The following is a 24,067-nucleotide window of genomic DNA, read 5'->3' on the forward strand; positions in this document are numbered from 1 at the left end:
TGCCATTGCACAGCTAACAACCAAGGCCACTTACACACATACATACAAACACACACACGCACATTATGTGAATCATTAATTGATTTGGGGCAACAAGACATGCCCATATATAATTTTCAGAAAAGTACTACCACTTTAAGATGGCAAACTAGTCATGACCCACCTAGGAAAGATTGCATTCACTTGAATGTTTGGTTTGTTGTGTAAACTGAAGCATTTTTCCACATTTAAGGTGTTTTTGGAAACCTTAAATTAAAGTTTGGTGTCACGTATACCACTATTTCTCCAACTAGCTGCTAACTGTGTTTGTTAGCTGTCTGGTGCTGGGCAGGTAGCATACAGTGACTGAGGTTATATATACTCCTGCATTTCTGTGGTACTTCACTTCTTTACTGATAAAGTCCAAATCTGAACCACAGTAAACACTGTCTCAGTCACTGCAAGGACTTCTGAGGTCCCATTCCTATCCACTCACTGTTAATATTCATGATACTCTGGGCTGAGTAAGATCTATTTGGACGTGTCTCCCTGCTCTTAGAAAATCATTATTGGAAAAAAATTAAACCCCAATTATAGGGCTATCAGAAGGAAGGAGTGGTTGCTAGCTGGCAAAATGATAACTCATATGGACCGAGTCTTTAGTGGTCAATTTAGAACAGAACACTTTTGTATGAATCACTGCTTGTTATTATTTGATCTAAAGAGGATTATATAACCCGCAAATCTCTGTATAATCACAAGTCAACCCGGTGGCAACCATATCATTGTAAATTCACACAATCACTACGATTGTTTGCTAAGCTTTCTGGACAGTGCCAAGCCATACAAGTATTCAGCCTTTTGTTTATGCAGGACATCTTAATCAGCTTCCACATATATATGAAGCCCACATTTGTATGTTCTGTATGACTAAAGCAGAAAAGCGCTTTTATTACTTAAAGACTTCAGACTCATGTGTGCTGATCTCTCACTGGTGCCAGAGGAGAGTAATCCAAACAAAACTGCCCAGGACATGTCTAAAGTAAGGATTAGTGCAAGCCTATTGCATTGTACTGTAAGGTTAGTGTGTATCTGTGTGGGTGAGTGATACAGCATGAGAGAGACTAGGACACAATGACACACTGCAGCAGGAAGCCAAAAAAAGGGAAAAAAAGGGAAAGAAAAGCCGTCATGATGAAAATGCCCACGTGGGCCTTATACATCTCACCTCTCCATCAGCCAGCTGCCTGGCTGCTGATCCAAGCTAATTTGTCTTCGGGAAACGTTCAAAAGGAAGTGCTGCTCGGTCATTTTAGAAAGCACACAACGTCTCCTCTGCCTTCCAACTGTCTAAACAGCCTCTTCTTAGACAATAAACTTACATGGGCAGGACCATGCAAAAGACATACCAGGTCAACCTTGGATTAATGATATCTCCGGCTGGCTCAGGGAAGCCTTACCTACCCAGTGCAATCAGGGTCCCTTGCCATGGCAAAGGCACATTAACTTATCTGGCAAGTCATTTGCATTTGCCTCATATCCCCTCTGTATCCTCTAACCCCCCTCGCTGCCTGTGCCAGGCTTATGCTGAAGCTGTTAAGTTGAAAGTGTTCAGCTGTAAATTAACATCTGTCCAAATTCAGGCACAATACAGCTCCAACCTGACCTTGATCGATAGTTGAGTTGTCCACTGAGGATTGCTTCATTTTATATCGATGTCAGACTGAAAGAGGGGGACTTTCCAGTCAGTAGATTTTAAAATCAAAAGCTGCACTAATTTGATTTGTAAAGCCATTACTGATTAAATCCCATTATGGGACAGAATTAGGCTGTGTTCCTTTCCAGCCTCCTATGGACACTCCTCAGCTCAGGAAACAAGCGGAACTTCAATTAGTAAATTACAAACTGCCATTAACTGACAAATATGATGATTGATGTCTGTAAACATGTTCAGAATTCTATAATTTTGTATGAGGGGAATGTGATTGGCTACGCTAGGCAAACATTCACATGCTGTGCAGGGCTTACTGATGCGGCTTTACATTTTGCTATTTTTTAATTGTATTTAACCCTCTCAAGGCAGGCGTTGCAGATTTGCAACAAGTAAAAGCTAACAACCTGATTACCCCACATACATATTTTATGAGTTTTTTTTACTCAGAAGTACCACTGCAGGTATTGTTTTGTGCATTAGCAACAAAAACTTAATTTGAGCCTGAGAGGGTTAAATCAAAGTTACTTCCAGCTGCCATTCGGAGCCAAAACAAGCACAGTTTCATCGCACAGTCCTTTAATGAAACAACTGTACCCAAGAATGTGAGGTCCAGCAACACAAACACAACATTAAGTCTATTGCATCCTATTTTTCAGGGCAGTACATTTAAGGCTGTGGGAATAATGGAGCAGATAATGACACGGGTGACAAATCTGAGTGCAGAGCTAGTTCTATTTTAATCCACGACTGCCAGTTGGAGGGATGGAAATTTGGCCTCTCTATCTAAAACTCATTGTGTCCTGGCAGTCAGCTTGAAAAATCACCTTTGGCAGTCACCTTGCTTTAGAGATACCCAGTTAGGTTTTGTTTGGTCAAATCACTGCCAAACAAAGAGCAGCAGAGAGTCACACAGGCAGAGGGAGGAAGGAAGAGGAAATAGGGATGTGAAGTGATACAAAAGGGAAGAGACTGCTGGCCTGTAACCTCTGCGGAGCTCCCATCAATGCTCCCAGCAAGGAATAAATGAGATTTTTCACCTTCATTGCTATGACAGTTTGATGAACATGTCAACAAAAAGAAGTGCAGTTAAATTAAATTTCCCCTTGCCACCTATTTTTAATAAAAGAGCGACAGCTTAGACACAAAAACTCTGGGGAGTCAAATAATGTAACGTTAATGCATCGAAGACAAATATCTGTCTCAGCAAAGCAAAAAGGTCAAAAGAACAAAAACACAGTAACATTTTTACAGATATATGTACACCAAAAATAACAGCTCCACCTTTACAGAGTGGTGGAGCATTGGAAAAAGAAAACTTCGCCTATGTCGGTGCAGCTCTAGATTGCCTTCTTTAAAAAAGTGCAAGATAACTGATAGGGGATTGTGCAGTCCAGGTTCTCTTTTAGTTTTAAACCATCAACTTTTCTCTTTATGTACATAGTTTATCTTCTGTAATTCTGGATGCCGTAGGCAGCTTTTCCTACCTGTTTTGCACCAAACAGCAGGCACAGTCAGCAGCTAAACAGCCAGGCATTTCTCTCAGGACATTTCTTAGTGGACACAAAACTAATACCAGTGAATATGGGACTTTCAGTCTGCTCAAAGTGTCAAGCAAAAACATTTTATTGACATGTGTGCCATTACAACTGTATAAAAAATTTGGTGTTGTGTTTACTCTGCTGCCTCCAAGTGAAAAAACATCCACTTCTTACACTGTTGCTGCATTAATCTGAAGAATCACATCTCTAATCAGAAGATTTACTAATTTATATTTATAAGTCACCAATTTCTTGAGTTGTGGAGTGATGGTTATGGCTGTTTTTATGAAGGAAAATACAGTCACAACAGTTCTCTCTGAAAATCCAGTATGATTTTTATGGGTAAAACTCCTCAGCCGTCAGTGTCTTGAAATATCACTTTGGCTTAAAATGTTATGCACACAAATTGTTATTTTCCCTTATAGCTAACGGGTTATTAAATGAGATTAGATTTATTTTTAGCTTTTGAATAGTGGCAGTTAAGTCAGACCTGAAACCCAGGCAAATGCTGACGGTAAGCTACAGGGACATCATTTATTTTGATAATATTAGCAGTAGTCGTTTTATTTGTTCAGTGGCATATCAAAATTTCTTCTTGTGCAAACATCATTCAAATCGTCTCCATGCACAAGAAATCTACTGTAGCCTTTCTAAACAGTAGTTGAGATGCAAGATCTGTCTGTCTGCTGTTTCATTCGTAAATTAGAATGATGCAACAACTCAATGGTGATGGTGCTACAAAGAAAATCAATATTTAATCACTGTGCATATGTATGAGTTATTGTGTTAGTGTGAGTGTGTGTGTGTGTGTATACTGCATCGTCTACATGTAGTGGGTTTAGGCATTATTCGCAAAGTGATTTAGAGGTAATGGCACCAAAGCCCACGCAGTGTTTGCTTAAAAGCACCTGAAAAATGTAGGAAAGGGTCCTCATTTGTAAACCAGACTTTCAACTTATAGAGGTTGAGCAACCTCATTCCCACAGAGAGCAATGTGTGTTTGTTCTGGCATACCCAATACATGCCTATATAAACCCTCCAAGGCTGAGCAAAACAGGTTAGGAGAAGGCTTCCATCAAAGGTTTGCCTACTGATAGCTCGAAACTGCCGATTAATGCTGGTGTCAAAGTGTCAGTCTAGTGCTGATTTCCACAGAGTCACCGAGCAATCTAAAATGCTCACCGAAGAAGCGGACAAGAGAGCCGAATGAGGAGCAGGGAGAGGAAGAAAGAGAGCGAGAGGGGGAGAGGAAGAAAGCTAAAGATCGGAAACAATTTGTCTACAGATCTTTTCTCTCAATGTCAAAAGCATTGCTGCATAAGTCAAGCTCAATGGCAAATGCAACAATCCATTGCCAAAAAAAAAAAGCAGCTAGTCTATTGCTCCAGTAAGGCCTTTTTTTCACAAACATGCGCTCCTCTTCTGCCCTTCTCTGTATTAGAAACAGCAGGGAGCACACAAGAGCTCATCCTACAACAAACAAATGAAAATTACTGCAATTTTCAGGAGGGTGTAAAATGGCATTGCTACTGAGGCGGTTTCAAACAACCTTCTGAAAAATCTGTGTACTACCATGCTGGTGACAGGAGGCATTTTTGTAAACCAAACAAAAAGCTTAGCTGAACTGTTGAGCAGGCGATTGGACCTAAAACTGCCAGGCAATACAATATATAGCTCTCTCACTCTCTCTTTTTTTCCCAACAAAACCTCCAAAAATAAAACAAATAAGAGTTTGGAGAAGTCAGATTAAAAATTCTCCCTAAGCACTTTTGATTGACAGAACAATCTAACGTAGCCAAAACAGTGTCTCGGTCATCATCTGTACTCTTCTTCCTTGAGGCGGACGTGTCAAGCCACGGAGAAAGAGCTGGAGAAAACAGAAAGTGAAACAGCATCTGCTCAGTGAAGCCCGCTCAGCTCCTCTTGGCTGAGATTTCTGTAAATCAGGAACAGGGGGGTTTGACTCTGCACGCCTGTCGCCGGGCATCAGCATTTAAGTCCAGATTTAATGCTTGAGAAAAGGAGATTCATTTTTACTCACTTTATTGAGAGTCAATACAGAGAGTAAAGGCAACCTTATTGGATTGCCATGGTAACTGTTGGGAGAAGTGATTTCTCTCTGTCTCTATGTGTAACTCTCATTGTTGAAAAGGCTGCATTGTACGCCTATATGGGTGTGCACAGGTCAAAAATCTGCATTACAATGCTCGCCGCGCTGCCTTCTTTAAAAATAGATTGCTGGGACGCTTAACGTACATTTTACATGCGCTCACTTTGCTCCGCCATGGATGTAAACTCCATCCACTTTACCCACACGTCCATCACAAACTTGATAACGTGACGTGATTTGTTACCAGATGGATCCGTTTAATTTAAATACCTCAAATTCATACGCTGAATGCTGTTCTGTGCATTTTAAACATCCTCTACAAGCAACCGACAGGTCCGCACGGCTCAACGGGACCGTTCGGGAACACGTGGTGGCGTTCGATGGCCCTACATAACACTGCAACATTTAACCTTGCAACCCTTAGATCATCTAACAAGGCCCAAGTTATCAGTAGTGGCTTTGCTGACTGGAGTTTTAATCATCTCATATCCATAATGGAGCTGACAGCTCCATCTGCGTGGAATAGAGGGGGGTTGAAGTTGCTAGCAGCACAAACAACAGGAACAATCAGTGAGCATCTGGAGGCTCCACAGCTATAACACCCCCCCCCCTCCACCCGCCTCCGCTCCCTACCCTCAGCTCCTCTATGATGGCCAGAGAGAGCAGGATCAACAGGAGCCTGTTTGCTTACAGTATCCCGAAAAACTCCAATCCAAACAAAGTAAAATGTGTAACATGCACAATGCTGGCATATTGTCTCAATACAAGAAACTACAGATTGCATGTTGGTGATCAACCACAAAGGTTATAATACTGTGAGAAAGCATTTAATTACATAATCATAAAAACCTACGGCTGCAAGCCAATAAAACTTAACAGGTGTTAAACGGATGCCCTGACAGATGACATGCATGAGAATAGTTCAAACTCAGTTAATGAGACAGAAGGCATGCGAAAGCTACTTCCTTCACACAGATTAAGGGCAACATTCACTTCTTTATCTCGGTCTAAACAATTTGGATTTTCACCAGTGCCAGAAAGAACCATCCCTTTTGTTGTCTTGTGCATCCACGCCAACAGCGAGTGGGAGTTAAGACACATAGCCTGTATTCAACAAGTGCAACTCAGTCAAGCTGTGGCAAGCTGTCGTGTACTTTCCTTGTGTCACTACGTAGCTGGTTTTTCTACCAACCCAAACTGGTTGGAGAAATGTCAGAGTAACTGACTGGATCCCACGGCAGGCGTGAGGAAATACAGCTCAAATGTTCATTTCTGGACACTGACATAAATATAGAAAAAAACAATCTTTTGATGGTAGTTGGATCCAAATGAGCTGCAGTCTCAAGAATAATAAGGACTTCCATAAAATCCAGAAAAGATTATGACAAAAAATTTTGGGAAAAATTGACAGCAACAGTCAACGGTGCAAACACTACAGAAAACTTTCTGCTGCATAAAAGCTCAGCGCAGTGCAATCCTGTGCATAGGTGGGATTATTTTCAGGTTTCAGTATAGTTCTGTGAATTCTGCGCTCAGGATCAGGACAGTTTCCTTTCGCTTTGTGCTACCAAAATCAATGTTAGAAAAGCACAAAATATGAGCTCTGTTTTCCTCCTTTTTTGACTCGAGTCCCAATCGTCAACACAGGTGTAACTGCCTGTTGCCATGGTAATGGCAGTCTTAGGTTTGATTTAGCCTGGGGTTAAGTTGGAATTTTTTTTAATATCTGAAGACATTTCCGCTAATGACAGAATAAAACTGGTTTTCAAAGTGCTGTGGAGCTTGCTCTTCTACATTTTTTTCTATCCTTGCGGTCATACAGGTGCAACATGCGTTCAGAAATTCACCGACACCTGAAGTATTAATGATTTTATCGGAGCACAATCAAGCAACAGAATGTAACATTCAGACTACTGTCGGAAAAAAATCTACATTACTTCTATTTTCTTTCTTTTTTGATTAAAAAAAAGGCTTTTTGGATACTTCCTCTATCACTGGCAAATCCTTGTGAATAAGAGAGCAGTCGAAAGTAGCTTCCTCTACTCTCTGCCACTCTCTGCTTTTTGTATTCATGTTTGACAGCGATTACACTGTGAAATGATTACAGTCATGTTACACACACACCATATGGTATGACATCAAGTACATTCACGACTTGCGTTTGTGAGAGCATACAATATTCATGAGTCATAATGTGCATTTATTGCACGGCTGCATGTCTCTACTTGTACCGTGGTCTCATAGTCAGTGAGTGCCTAAGCAGCAAAGATATAGACATTTTCTGAGCTGCTGAGCTGAAGCAGCCAAGTGATTTAGTATAAGGAAGTTCATTTTTGATCTGAATATGTATCTAATTATTTTAGGAAACGTGCTACCAGCCCATGCTGTGAGGACCTTTTTGCCTGAAAGTCTATAGACTGCATCAACACTATAGATGAATAGAAGAAGAAGGTACTGAAAGTAAGTGCAAGGATGAATGTACCAAACAAATGAATATTTAATTAGTCAATAACTGGCTCTGTTAAATACATAATTTCTAGACATCTTTTTCAGCTATTTTGCAGCATTGCAGAAACCATTTTTGTAATTAATCATCCAATTTGAAATAACACTTCTGGCATTTTTAATAATTTAGATTTTTTTTATAGAATGTCCGTGACCCTAAATTGTATATATCGATAAAGATGGATGGCTGGATGGATGGCAGAACCCCAGAATCCAGAATGCATGCTATGAGCTAACTGTCATTCTCCATCGATACTTTAAGAATGCAGTTACTTTTGAGTGCCCTTGGTGCTGCACAGTGGAAAACGTGGCCCTCTCCCAATTTTTTTTGAGAAGAGCTGCCATCAAACTCAAAATGAGCTAATATTTTTTCTTCAATAAATAAAGGGCATATTTTCTCAATTTAAACCTTAATTTTTTTTTTCCATTTTACACAGCATCCCAACATTTTTCAGAATTGGGGTTATACATGCTTATTAATACTGTGAATATAGGAAACAATCAAGCACAGGAGAATTACAACAGTAATTAAAAATGTTTCGTTTAGAATAACTTGGTTAGTAAATAGCATAAGTTGTTTAAATCCTCATAACATCGAAACTAATAGTCTCCTAGGTTCTTCTCATATTGGCTGCAGATGACTTGACCATGTTTTGAATGTGAACTGAAATGTGGCGGCACTTCCATGTACATGAAAATATTGTATCACTCACCTGAAATAACTGCCACAGTTAACTTAGCAGAGTGAGTGAAAGCTTGGAGGATGGCAAGGCACAACCACGGAGCGAAAAGTACATTCAGCAGATACCAGCTGGGTGCCAAATGCGCTTGAACTCTCTGCATGCATGCATGATGCATGCACAGTCTTTTGCACTGGTTATGCATTTTTCAGAGCAATGCATCTACATTGCATGCATGTGCACCAGCTTCTCTCCTACTCACTACTAACCTTAAATGGACTTCGACACAGCTCTGTTTAAGCACTGACATTTGGGTTGGTCTTGTATGAAAAATAACTTTCAGCTAGGGCTGTGCGATATGACCAAAATCTCATATCCCAATATAAGAATTCTATCGTCCCGATAACGATATAAATCACAAAAATGTAACATTTTCTGTAAATTCTGTGAATCACGGGCAGCTCGACTTGCGGGAAGTGTTTCCAGCTGCGCGTCATGTAGCTGGAGTCGAGTGTTTTAACCGATGCATGAAACGATACATTTTAAGACATAAGTTGTAACAGCCGCCGTTTTCTTTGTGAGTATTTATTACACGGCGTGCTGCGGGCAAAAGCCTGTTCTAACGTTTGAGTCTAAGGTTTATTTTTTAGCACCTGGCGGCTCTTTTTTACTTCTCATCCGTAAATAATCTGCTCTTTCACATGATTCAGTTTATTTTGAAAAGTCTCAACAGGATCTTGAGTTCTACTGTGAAAGGTTTATGTGGAACATAAACAAGCGGACGCGCGATGCTGTTACCGTCGTTGTCGCTAACCACAACGCATAAAAACAGGCGCTTGTCCGTCCGTAGTGTGGTTATATAAAATATAAGAGAAAGAGAGAACTTTACAGAATTAATATAGCCGCTACAGTGACCATCAGAACGATAAAAAAATATTGCCGTAAACAGTTTATTTTGCGACACCACGAAACAAACGATAGCATAAAATGAAACGATAGACGTTTTTATATCGTCATCCGATATATATCGTTATATCGAACAGCCCTACTTTCAGCAGTTATTTTGTGACAAAGCAGCCTTTTGTCTTAGGCACTGACAGATTAGATGCTGTTGTTAGCATTGCTGTCAGATAATGTCAACTCATCTGCCTGTTAAAGTAAAAAAACATTGCGTGCAGTGGGCAGGTTAGACACAGTAGACATCCGGAAGTGCAGTCATAAGTCTTAACCTTCTGTGAAAGGATTTCCCGTGAGGGATAGTGGTAAGAGAGAAGGAGAAACCTAGATAAATTAAAATAAATTTTATTAACACTTTGCCCACTTTAACAGAATCAGTTGAAGTTTGCAAGTGAGAGGTTATCCCACTGCAAGTTTCATCAATCATGACTAAGAAATTTTGTATGCATCCACTAAGACAATTTAGAGATATGAGAGTAAGAGACAGGCATACAGTGAAGCGCCTTTCCATCTGCTATACTTTCAATTCATCAGCAATCCAATGCTGCACTGCTTGTGTGGTAATTACATCTTGCCTTGGGGCTAATATGAGGCAGAGGGTTAACGTGTTGTGAAGGCAGAGGGAAAATTTCTGCTGCGATTACACACCCACTCTTCGCTCTGAAACATGATTCTCTTCATCTGCTCTGATCAGACACAATGTGCTTATTGATTCAATAATATTCAACCAGTTGGAGGGAGAAAAAGTCTCAACTCTCCTTTCTTATCAGCTCTCAGTTAGCTGTGGTGACTGATTTCCTCCAGGATACAAGCCATCATCTGAATCACAGGTGGTCTCACACTTACCTCCCAATCAAGAGAAAATGAAGAGATCACAACAGCACTGACAAGATAATTATGTCCTGCCATTTCATTTTGCATGTGCTATATACAGTTCAATCACAGTGCAACTTATATGTATGCCACTAACACTCAAGGCTGCTTTGGGAGGCATTGTTGTTCCAGTATAGAACTTGAACAGCACTGAGTAACAGCAAATAGTTCAAAGTGTTCATTATCTGAATACTCCCACTGCAGTATGAACCTTTCTTGATTCCTCTAACATTTATCATTAAAACTGAGTAAGTCCTTCCTTATCTTTGCATACTTTTATGACATTTTTGCTACTGTACTAAATGGGAAAACTTAATTTACCACAGTTATTGTTCCTAAGTTGTTAAAACATAACTTACACAGGTCATTTTAATTAAAAAAAAACATGTTCCTCATAGACATAATGACATACTAAATCTAATAAGCCCGGCAGGAGAGGATTGTGTTTCCACATTACAGAAGAACTGCCCATAAAAATCCTTGCCCATAAAATGTCCACCATCGGTATTTCAGACCTGAGGGCTACAATATAGTCGAGGGCATAGTCTGTCAGTATCAGCGCCTATATCTCTAAGCTGCAATATTATAGTCATGAAAGCAGATCATCAGATGTACAGTGAAAAGGTGATTATAGAGGCTTATAATCAAACAAACAACAACCTTTATTTGTCACATACACAATTATACAGGGTACAACATGTAGTGAAATTCTTGCGTCCGAGCTGCGGAGAGGCTGAAGACATAGCCGCGCCATTCCAGGGCTTGGTTTTAAGCATGGGGGGTCTAGCCAGGACCGTTACTGGCTAGACCAGTAAGGGTGGTAAATGTGTGATAGTCACACATTTAACCCCTTTTCAGTGTAAAAGCAAAGCTGTATATTTCAGATTCATTTGATTTTCAGTTTGTCAGAGAGTGACCAATTATCCATAGATCCATTGGGGCTTAAACAGATTATGAATTTGTTAGGAAATGTCATTAACATACGTTTCATTCCTATAGAACCTGTTTTACGTGTATATATACCTGTAAACACAACTGTGGAAAACTTGTCATATCACAAAATAAAGCTCTGCAGAGAAAAGCCAATTCATAATTTATTTATAATGTTTTCAGAGCTGATTTAACAAATGTGTTACCTTTATCCGCTTAAGGTTCCCCTGAGAAATGTTTTATTAAAAAGACAACCTGCAAAGGAAAATCTAAGTAGCATGTTTGGACACTGCTGACTTGAAGAATTACCTTCACAGCACTCTATGTTTGTCTGTTTAACAGTTACTGAGAGAAAAAAAACATATCTATATATATATCTTATATCTCTTACCTGGTGTGTCCCCTGGTGGGTCTAGCTTTGGTGGTTTGACAGACTCCGTGTTGCTCATAGAGGACTTGGTGGTGCTCTTGGACTCTGTTGTGGTCACCACAGTGAACGTCCTTTGGGAGAGCCTGGTTGTAGTGCTAGTGGTTGTGGCCACTGTAGTAGTTGCAGCCCTGGTGGATGTTAAGTTTGGCTCCATTTTGCCATCCTCATCTATGCTATCAGTCCCCGTGGGTCCCCAGTCAATAAATCCAGCCACTGTTGTAGTCCGGCCCTCCTGAGACTTGTCATAGCTGTCCCATTTGAGCTGCCTCCTGGTTCTAATTAACAACCTCCCGCTTGATAAAGCAACTGGAGCTTTTGCTATTACAGCCAAAGGATCGCCCGTCTCTTTTTGAGAGTATCTCAGCCGGCAATTCTTGCACGCTGCTTGTCCTTTGTGTGCTGGCTTCCAATGCTTTTGACCTTTAACTTTTGGCACTATTCCTGCCCTGCTGTCTTGGGGCGGAGGAACAGGGCTGAGGAGCCGGTGGGCTAACGGGCTCACTGTTCTCCAGTGAAGCATGTTAGGCTTATCCCAGAGGGGCTGCAAGCGAGGCCGTGAGCGAGGCACCGGTTTAGGCGTGAGTTTGATCCCCAGACCTTGACTGAGAGGGCTGCACACAGAGAAGTCCAAGGTAAGGTGAGTCATGGCTAGCAGGATCCACACCCGATGCCCCACACAGCTGCCTGGCTTCAAAGCAGACGGACTGCAAAGAGAGAGTAAATGAGAGGCACCGTTTTAGATTTAGCACTAAATGTTAAAAACATACAAATCAAATTTTCTCCGTCTCCCATCCTACCAAGTTTTAGCTCTTTTGTCAAGATGCACAGCAGTAATTATCCCCTATTTACACACTTAGCAAAGCTCAACTCCAAGTTCTGGAAAACACACCCAATTACACTACGATAATAATTAGCCTCGCAAAGTGATTCTTCAATAACAACATAAAGGTCAGACGCAGGGTAAACATTGCAGAACATGGGAAAGATTCTGGAGTTGCTCTTTTCACTCTCAACTGTAACAAGCAGGGAGGGCGAAGCTGCAGATTCACATCAATCCAGTGATGATAACAACAACACACAAGGTCAGTCCTCGTTTAACTGATCATCATCATCCTTTTCAGCATTATCTCCTCCAAAACACAAAGTCATCTGATTCCCAAAAGGGAAATCTGGTCGTGCAGAAAAACATCTGAGGAGGTTTAGTGTAACAATAATGGGAATGCACAAGTGAGCTTCACATATAACAGGTCTGTTTCGGTGTGTACATGCTGTTATTTTCAGTAGTAGATTCCTTCGCTCCTCTCTGCTGCTTTGGGCACTGTGAACTCCCGCTGGGTCCTGCCTTAATATGCACCACTGTGCACTTTGACTCGCAGGTGTCTCCATAGTTTGCGGCTGGATTATAAAATCGAATCACTGAAGTTTGATGTTGTATTTTAGCTTTGTTGAGGTTGAGTACTGCTTACAATATGATATCTAGTGATATTAACTTGTACTTACCTTGCCCTCTTATACAGAACAGTGAATTACTATGTCTGTGTCTTTTCACATGCTTTATTGTCTTTTCAAGACTTAAACGTTATTGCATTTTAGTTATATAATTTACCTTATTTTACTTGCTTTCTGTAAAACGTCCCTGAGAATATGTTAATGTTTTCACTGACTGTTGATGCTGATAATGCATCTGGAAATAATTACGTGAGGAATCAAGTTATGCTAGCTTTGGGGAGAAGTTAGCAGGTTACTTCCTAGTGCAGCAGCTCAATGTCCGGTAAACTCAAAAACCTACTTCTAGTCGGAGAGGAGCTGGAGCAGACAGTTTAATACAAGGCAGCTTTTCTTTATCATTTGTTGTCAGAATGAACAGTGGTCGCCTATAAGGTGGGGTGTCATGGCAGTCTTTTCATGACAACAAAAAACAAAGAGCCTTATTATTTCACATTTGTGAACACTGCGGAAAAAGCCACAGTGACAAACTTGGGTGAAGTTAAATGAAGAAGTTATGAACAAGGGCGCAGCTTAAAATAAAAGTGTGGATCACGGTGCAATATTTTAAGATGAGGCATGATGACTATGTTGCAGAAAGCTTCACTTATATCACATGTGCGTACATTTTTTTCATATTTTATGATGTCCAAAAATATATTTTGTCCCTAAGTAAACTTCACCTCTAGACAACATTAACTGCATGGCAAGGTGACAGACAAGCTGGCTGTTCGGGCTTGCACCCCATAGCTGACTGATTCTACAGACAACCTTCAGGAGCCCCTGGGACAAAGCTACACATTGAATCCTAAGGGAGGAACCTCATTATGGGCAGCTTTCATCTCTGCTGTCCTTGGCCAATTTAAACCCATACGGAGGACTTTTGTGGAGAGGTAATGATGGGTGGGAAAGTTTGAACGGGTCTGTCAACAGTCAGAAGCAGCATTAGACATCTTTTGATCATATAATCATAAAGTCACTATCATGTTTCTATTACAGTTGTCCAAATAATCAACACTCAGCTACTAATCAATACAAAAACTACTACTGGATTAGATACTCATTTGTAACAGTCTCAATACAGACAGTACCATCTTTGCCTCCTCCAGTTGACACACAACTTTACCTTAAGCCATTTAACTATTATGCGACAGCCACATTAGCCATGAGTTATTATTCAATTCAGTTCAATTTAATTCAATTTTATTTATATAGCGCCAAATCACAACAACAGTAAGGTAGTAATACATACAGAGAAAACCCCAACAATCATATGACCCCCTATGAGCAAGCACTTTGGTGACAGTGGGAAGGAAAAACTCCCTTTTAACAGGAAGAAACCTCCAGCAGAACCAGGCTCAGGGAGGGGCGGGGCCATCTGCTGCGAACGGTTGGGGTGAGAGAAGATGTGTTTATGGGATAAAAGACATGCTGTGGAAGAGAGCGAGAGATCAATAACAAGTATGATTCAATGCAGAGAGGTCTATTAACACATGTTGAGTGAGAAAGGTGACTGAAAATTAAATACTCAGTGCATCACAGGAATCCCCCTGCAGCCTACACTTATTGCAGCATAACTAAAGGAGGATTGAGGGTCAACCTGATCCAGCCCCAACTATATGCTTTAGCAAAAAGGAAAGTTTTAAGCCTAATCTTAACAGTAGAGATAGTGTCTGTCTCCTGAATCCAAAACCATTATCAAAACAGTGTCTAGCTAAATCCAATAATAACAAAGTGACATTAATGTGGGAGCTAGGCAGTGCTTGTTGAATAGAATAACATAGTTATTTATACTTTAAGTGTTAAGGTTCCCTTTAAGTCCCAGATCAAAGCAGAGAAAAGTCTACTAACAGCGTGACAGAAACAGTGGCAGCCTACCTCACCAACTGCATTTGATAAGCAATGAAAATAGGGTGCTAAGTCACCAGCAGAAAAAAAGAATGAACTGGGATGTAGATAAATACATTTGCACATAACAATATTGTTTTAATCTATTTCTGCCTAACTCTTAATTTTCTACCCACTGATGGAAAATGGTATTGAGTATTTTCTTGTCTATCAGTGTCGAGTGTAAAGTTCTAGTATCATGATGGCCCTACTAACTATACTAAAGTGACATTTGATGAGACAAACTAAACTTTTTAAGATTGTATCTACAATTGCTTTGATCATAAACAATGCTTCTTACAAGCACATGTACACAAATAGGACAAAATAAGTACAGTGTGCCAAGAGCCTTGCTAAATAATTCCTACTCACTAAGAATACCAATTTTTAAAAGCAAATTAAATGTATATTTCACAGGCGACGGTACATATGTCAGTCCCCATTCATTTAATCTCCACCTGACCCTCTGCATAGATTGTTGCCTCGAATGTAAAAAACAAGAAGAGAAAATGTGGTTTTTGGATTTGAGCTATAAACAAGGTTCAAAGCACTTCAGTGGCATAAAAACATATTAAAAGATAAAACTGTTGCTGCCTGGTAGTAATATTATAACACTGCTTGTCACTTGAGGTGAGCTTCACACTTTTTGAACTTGTTCAATTATAATTCTAAAAGGTAATCCAGCATGCTAACTAGAGACCTTTACAATTATTATGTAGACAGGCTGCCCATGAAGAGTGACAACAGGCTTTTATTATCACCAGCGTTCCATTTTTAAGGTGTGAGAGACCAGCCGACCACTAACTGATAAATAATTTAGAATGACATCTTAATTGAGCTGTAAATGGTGACTGATGTGGTCAGGAAAGAGCTGTGACAAGGTCATTTGATTTTTGACAGTTAAAAATATGGATAATAATTTGTCTTGTGAGTGTTTTGGCCTTGACCTCAGACTGAGATCTTGGCACCTGCTCAACCTGCACACTTCAGGTGAGTAAATTTTAACACTCCAATCAAAATTATTGCAATACTTAAGGAAAATGGCTGTCAGGTATATTATTATTTTACAGCAGGGAAAAATGGGGTGTAAACATTTTTTGACCATGTTTGTTTGCTGTACCTCAAACATGATCAGAACAATGTAAGCAAAAATAACCCTGAGGAGAGATGCCTACAAAAGGCAGCAGAGATGACTTTTATGATCTCAGTCACGCAAGTCTCTGATATGATTGAGTAAGATGGAAGTGTTGTTCTTTTTTGCCAGCGGTACATAAGTGAATAACAACCACAGACAACAAATACTGAGCTCATGCTGGGTATTGAACTTCATTCATTAGGGAGTGGTAGGTAACTTTTGTATGTTATTCATTGTCAACTGAACATTGAGAGCACAGATGCAAACATTATTCCTAAAATAAAAGGAACTTCTTTCTGTGCCTGCACCATCTTTAGTATCAGGCGCTAGAGCGGGTCATCTGCTAATCATTAGGCTGGCAGTTCGATCCTTAGCTCCTCCAGCCTGCATGTTGAAGTATTCTTGGATAAGATACTAAACCCCGAGTTGTCCAGTAGGTTTGCTTAATCATTCTTAATTACTTTGAAAAAAGAGGAGAGCATTATGTCCTAATGGACCAAAATGCTTTGAACCATAAGGAGGAGCACCTATAAGAAGTTAACTATAAGCTGATTAACTTTATTGTGGACTTCAAGGTTTATGTTTTATTAGCCTATTTTGACTAAACTGTCTGATCAATATTAAGAAGCAAAACCATAACTACTTTTTTTAAAAGTCATGGCCAGTGTTTTATATAAAGTAGCTATAATGAGAGATCTTTAAAAAATACTGTTATTACTGCTCTAAAATGTATCTAAAATTAAGCAGTGTTCATAAACTTGATTCACTAACATGCTGACATATTTTCACTTGCCTTTCATTCACATACCTTCTACACCGTGAAGCAATGTGTTGATATTGGTGTTGAATTAGACAGAAAAGGAAAAAAAAGTTACAGCAAGAACAACACATGCTACAGATAAATTTCCTTCAACCGATGTTTTCTAAGAACAGCACTTGCATAATTTCAGAATTGCTAATACTCTTTGACATCCTGCATAATGAAAATATAATCTACAAGTATACCGCACAGATGGCGGAATAATTGCAGTTTTCACAGCATGAACATACCAGATTGCTTTCTGGTTGGATTGTGTATCTGGTGTCCTATTTTATGAGCACATGCTCTATCATACTGTCAATGCTAACTTCAGAATATAGGTAAGCCTTGCCGATATGGCAGGAAATCCCTTTAGTAGAGCTTGTGACATCTAATGACTCTCTAATGAGTTTCTCGGGCCCCTTCTTACATGCAGTCTTTGCACAAGAAGGAGTATCTCATGCACATGTTTACTGGAGACTTGGTGAAGTTAACCGAAAGCCAATTTAAATGCATTATTCAGGCATCATTCAGTGACCCTACAGGATACTTTTTAGTCCTGAATCTCAGTATGCCAGGTCCATTTTTGAACCCAGACATACAGGGAATAAAATTGCTTTGTGAAGTTACGGACCAATCCGTTAATTAGCATGTCTGCAGGCCTGGAGGACTCAGGTTTGAAGGTCAGCGAAAGACTTGCTGGAATGATGATTTTAACCAAGACTTGACAGACAGCAGATGAAAGAGGTACCTTGGGCTTCTGTTCGCAGACATATCAGGCAAAACAAAATTGCTGTGCATAGCACGTAGACACATTCCAGGAGTTTCTACCATTATATTACACAAAGCACAATATGTTTTGTAAACAACATATTTGCTGCTATCCTTCACTGCTTCGTGTACCTTATCAATCCAGCAACCGTGGTTCTTGCTATATGTGTGGATTCTAATTACACTAAAATGCAAGAAATGGAAAGAACTTGTGTTGTGTGTGTGTGTGTGTGTGTGTGTGTGTGTTTCAAGCCTCTGTCATCCTTAACCAAACTCAAGTGATGTAGGATTTCAACAGAAACTCGGTGATGTAACAGTGTATGTAAGATGTGATATTTTGGAGCAATATATTTAGATTACCAAATATGAAAAAGCGCTGGAGGAAGGTTCACCAAGCTTGACTTCTCACTCTGCTCGTTGCCAGTTTAAGCCGTACTATATTCAGTAAATCTACTTCCAACTTATTCTGCAGCTTTTTACAAATGCCACAGTGGGGGGTGGTGTGTGTGTGTGTGTGTGTGTGTGTGTGTGTGTGTGTGTGTGTGTGTGTGTGTGTGTGTGTGTGTGTGTGTGTGTGTGTGTGTGTGAGGGGATTAGTTTTTGACAGGCACATCAAATTAAACACATGATCTATAAGTACAAAATCACAGTCAGCCACAAATATATTATTAGTAAACCATACATAAGCTTCCAATGTGCAAATGCCAAAAAGGTCATCCGAAATCTAACAACAAATGTCAAAGTGAAGACTTTGCCAGCACAATTTCAGCACACAGCGTGGCTGTCTCACTAACACTGGAACTAAAATGAATTTTTTGTTATTCTTTTCTGATTTTCTGTCACTTCAAAAGCCAAAGCAGTGCTGTTGCGCAAAACAGGAAAACATTACAGAGAGTAATCCATCGCGTACGGCACTTAATACCATTTACCTGTCCTTGAAACTGGAAACCTCGCTTAACCAACATAATACCATCAAAAGACCAAAATGAATGAAGAGTAGCCTTTGAAGTCTGTGAAAAAGATTCACGGCATAATCCTGAATCAAATGCTTGAGCAAAGGGTGTGAGCGGTTAATAAAAAAAGACCATTCATACGGGCCATTATGCCTCGCAGACACAGCATCTGCATCCTATATGTCATATTGTTGACATGAAAAGTGGACTACTGTGGTGTGTGCTTGACCACTGGTTTTTCAGCCTATTGTTTTTTACTCTTTCATGGTCTGTGAACTCAGGCAGAGCAGCGCTTGCGAATTCTTGCTTTCAGCAGCACAGAGACTATGGCACTCTAAATTAAGCAATTACATTTCCTTTCCTCTTATACAAGCATATGTTATGTGGGCTTAGCTGAAGCATCATATAGAGATGCTTAAGCAGGTCTGTGTTAAACTGAATTTATGCAAATGTTAGATTTATCATGCTGTTTAAAATTCTGTTACACTCTCTGCACCAGTAGTCTGCATTACCAACACTGAAAATGCTTCAAAGATCATGAATTGGTGTAGTATATGTACCGTATACATGTATAAACAGTGGCTTGCAAAAGTATTCGGCCCCCTTGAACTTTTCCACATTTTGTCACATTACAGCCACAAACATGAATCAATTTTATTGGAATTCCACGTGAAAGACCAAAACAAAGTGGTGAAAAGTGGAACGAAAATCATGCATGATTCCGAATATTTTTTACAAATAAATAACTGCAAAGTGGGGTGTGCGTAATTATTCAGCCCTCTGAGTCAATACTCTGTAGAACCACCTTTTGCTGCAATTCCAGCTGCCAGTCTTTTAGGGTATGTCTCTACCAGCTTTGCACATGTAGAGACTGAAATCCTTGCCCATTCTTCTTTGCAAAACAGCTCCAGCTCAGTCAGGTTAGATGGACAGCGTTTGTGAACAGCAGTTTTCAGATCTTGCCACAGATTCTCGATTGGATTTAGATCTGGACTTTGACTGGGACATTCTAACACATGGATATGTTTTGTTTTAAACCATTCCATTGTTGCCCTGGCTTTATGTTTAGGGTCGTTGTCCTGCTGGAAGGTGAACCTCCACCCCAGTCTCAAGTCTTTTGCAGACTCCAAGAGGTTTTCTTCCAAGATTGCCCTGTATTTGGCTCCATTCATTTTCCCATCAACTCTGACCAGCTTCCCTGTCCCTGCTCAAGAGAAGCACCCCCAGAGCACGATGCTGCCACCATATTTGACAGTGGGGATGGTGTGTTCAGAGTGATGTGCAGTGTTAGTTTTCCGCCACACACAGCGTTTTGCATTTTGGCCAAAAAGTTCCATTTTGGTCTCATCTGACCAGAGCACCCTCTTCCACATGTTTGCTGTGTCCCCCACATGGCTTGTGGCAAACTGCAAACTGGACTTCTTATGGTTTTCTGTTACCAATGGCTTTCTTCTTGCCACTCTTCCATAAAGGCCAACTTTGTGCAGTGCACGACTAATAGTTGTCCTATGGACAGATTCCCCCACCTGAGCTGTAGATCTCTTCAGCTCGTCCAGAGTCGCCATAGGCCTCTTGGCTGCATCAGCGCTCTCCTTGTTCGGCCTGTGAGTTTAGGTGGACGGCCTTGTCTTGGTAGGTTTACAGTTGTGCCATACTCCTTCCATTTCTGAATGATCGCTTGAACAGTGCTCCGTGGGATGTTCAAGGCTTGAGAAATCTTTTTGTAGCCTAAGCCTGCTTCAAATTTCTTTAACTTTATCCCTGACCTGTCTGGTGTGTTCTTTGGACTTCATGGTGTTGTTGCTCCCAATATTCTCTTAGACAACCTCTGAGGCCGTCACAGAGCAGCTGTATTTGTACCATTGTTTTCTACAGTCAATGATTTGTACTGACATTAGATTACACACAGGTGCACTCTATTTAGTCATTAGCACTCATCAGTCAATGTCTATGGGCAACTGACTGCACTCAGACCAAAGGGGGCTGAATAATTACGTACACACCCCACTTTGCAGTTATTTATTTGTAAAAAATGTTTGGAATCATGTATGATTTTCGTTCCACTTCTCACGTGTACACCAGTTTGTATTGGTCTTTCACGTGGAATTCGAATAAAATTGATTCATGTTTGTGGCTGTAATGTGACAAAATGTGGAAAAGTTCAAGGGGGCCGAATACTTTTGCAAGCCACTGTATATATTAAAAACACTATAATTTTATTTTACTCACAGTCTGAATTCTCTGAGTGTCAGCTACCCTAATTCTTTTGGTTTATAAACATCTCAGTACAAAGTCACACTTTCAAATTCCTTTAATGGTCAAACAAAATAAAATAAAAAAACGAAATATATTTAATTCGCACCAACTCACAGGCTTTTTTCAAACATCAGGTTAGTTGCATATTTTGTTTTTTCTGTCGACTCACTTGAATTGGCACAAGACAAACTTTTCCCACTAAGAGGTGAGACCCTAGACTACCATGACCTGGATGAATGAGAACCTACACAGGCACTAATAACCAACTCAGCTGATAAAAACAGTATAAACTGGGTGGAAAGCAAATCTGAAAGCTTAATAATTGAACTGGTAGATTATTAAAATTTTAATAGACGTGTGCACATAATGAGGTCAATAAATACATAAATGATGGGAGGAGCTTGCATTTTTAGAGGTTTTTTTATAACATTAAACTGTAAGTCAGTCTGTGCATCATCATTATCTTCTTCATATTTGCAGTATTATTTTGTCAAATTCTTTTAAGGATTTCAATGGAATGCCAGATTTGCTGTATTAAATATGTCAAACGACCACAATCTAAATAAATAATCTAATCGTGACAGTCAGCATCGTGACGGTTTTTGGGCCGGTTACAACCACCATTTTATCTGAGTGAAGAGGAAACTCATCACATCCTTACGGCTTGCAACATGTCAAGCATCTTGAAAAAGGAGAGCAGTGCCCGGTGCCTGATGATTCCGCTCTTTCCCTAGAAAAGATCAAAGTAGTTGAGTGCTGTGTAGGCTATTATGTGCAGCAATTCTGCAAACCATTTGCCAGTGGGACACGGATAAGCAAAGAAACAAAGGGCAGGAAACAGCATCTGTGAATGAGGCCAACTTTAAAGGCTCTTCTGAAGCCTTTTTATAATGCTTCACAGAGCCTCGATGTTTTAGTAATCAGAAGAAGTCAAGCTTAACAGAGAGTGATAAAACAGTTAAGAATACATTAAAGTGATACTACACACAGACTATTTTAAAAAGTCTAAATTTAGAGGAAAATTTCTTCCTTATAGTGTACTTAAAGTATCGTCATGAGAGTACAAGGGCCTAGTAAAGGATTATCTGACTCTTTGAACTCATCCTTTTCACCCTGTTAGACCCAGTAAAACAAAACTATTATCTCTGAAGCTAATCAGATATTGCACCTAATTGTCTCTGCGCACTATCTCTGGCCCATTTCTTGGTTCATCATCACACTGTGATCACTTGTGCGAAGTAGGTCTTAATTAGAACTTGTTGGGAGTTTGCAGATCTGAGGCCTCAGCAGATGGGCTTCCCACCTGAGGGAGGTGAAAAAGGCATGCCTTCTTCAATCCCGTCACCCTGGATCCCCAGGCTGCCATCCATAGAAATTTGATCAGCATGGTCTTGACAGCCCTGCCACTGAGTACACCTAATTTTCTTGGCTGGCCATTGAAAGGTGCCTTATTGAAGGTGACTCCACCTCTGCTGAAAATCTGGGTGGAATGGCAGACACTATAAGCCAGACAAGATTTAGACTGAACCAGTGGTTTCCTTTCCTTTTTTATAATCTCTCAGTGGGGCTTTGCATGCCCCAGGAAAAGTGTTCCAATTCAGCCTTTTGTGAACAATCTCAAGAGTACAAAAAGTAACTGGTGTTATACAGGGTAGCACAAGCAATTTATAGAGTATTTACACGTTGAACTATGGTATTCATGTGTCTCCCACACACTTCTAAAAACAGCACCTGTAAATACACACACACACACACACACACATGTGTATATATATATACACTGGGGAAAAGGTTCACCAGCTACAGTTCAGAAAGTTTCACAATGCAGTGGGTGGTTTTCCCTGGTTGGACCAAGCAGGCGCAGCAAGAGGTTAAAATGAGACTATGAGCATAAACTGGAGGCCAACATCTCAGCATCATACTTGTTTTTAACTAACTTGACTTTTCTTTTTTCATATTGTTCCCCAAGACAGAACCCTTTGGCTGGGCAGAGGGAGTCGGGGTAGTGGTGGAGGTTGTGTGTGCCTTTTTTTTATTGGTTTCTTTAAAAAAAACATAATAATAATGTTTGTAGAGAGCAGAAGCTGTAACAGAAAATCAATAAAATATTCCTAATATCGCTGAATAAGGTATTCAGTACCATCAGCTCAAGGATTTTAGGGAGATTTTATTGCACTTAAGGTTGTGGTCATCTTCAGTAATCTCAAATTGTCTGATTATGGATCTGTAACACACAAAAATAAAATAAAAAAGTAGCGGGCAGAGAAACTAGAATAAATGTCAGCAGAACGCAGCAGACTGCTACATACAGCTACAGTGAAACATGTAAACTCTGCACATAAATTTGGTAATAACATACAATAAAATATATTTTCAATCTTGTTAAGTCAGCAGCCTCCTCTGCTGACTTTCCCGACCACTGTATCTTGGTCAAAGACTGATTTTTGTACTTTTATTGCGCTTTCTGGTCTCCTGGGCCTCATTTTGATTACTCCCACCTGCCATTATCGAGACAACTGAAAGTAGATACAGTTGCAGGTAGTTAAATCTCAATCTGTGTGCTCTTCTTGATGAACCTGAGTGGTATGGCTGGAGCCTATCCCAGTTGTCATAGGGTACATCCTGAACAGGTCACCGATCTACTGGAGCGCTATCATAAAGCCAATCACACACCTTCACATCATGCCAGCTAAGAATCACCAATTAATGTAACATGCATGTTTTGGGAGGAAGCCAGAGTACCCAGAGTGAAGCCAAGTAGAGAACATGGAAACTGGCAACGTTTAATCATTTGTGTATCATCGTATCACGTCTCATTTTTGTTTCTATGGCTAAGTTTTTGATCGCAATTTGTATTCACTTATGGATATCCACAAACATTTGCTTCTCAGTTGTAGTTTATATCTCTTATGTAAAGACATCATTTTGCCATAAATGTTTTCTTGTTAAGCCTTATTTAAAAAAAATTCAATATTACCTCAAATGAATCTGTGGAATACGCAAAGTAATATAACAACTTCGTTTAACTGAGGAGCTTGTAAAGAAAAGGTATTTAAGTCCTACTG

At 40.0% G+C, this 24,067-nt stretch overlaps 1 protein-coding gene across 1 annotated transcript in view; it reads right to left on the reverse strand.

The window, feature by feature from the left end:
• The window catches only part of ajap1 (adherens junctions associated protein 1), a 45,859-nt gene that overhangs the window by 3,992 nt on the left and 17,800 nt on the right, over positions 1-24,067 (reverse strand). Inside the window, exon 2 of the mRNA XM_006785364.2 lies at positions 11,678-12,420. Coding sequence (XP_006785427.1) covers positions 11,678-12,420 — 743 coding nt within the window. The remainder of the gene's footprint in view (positions 1-11,677; positions 12,421-24,067) is intronic.

This window comes from Neolamprologus brichardi, chromosome 20 (genome assembly GCF_056152115.1).
Source record: "Neolamprologus brichardi isolate AB-2024 chromosome 20, ASM5615211v1, whole genome shotgun sequence".
Lineage (NCBI taxonomy): Eukaryota > Metazoa > Chordata > Actinopteri > Cichliformes > Cichlidae > Neolamprologus > Neolamprologus brichardi.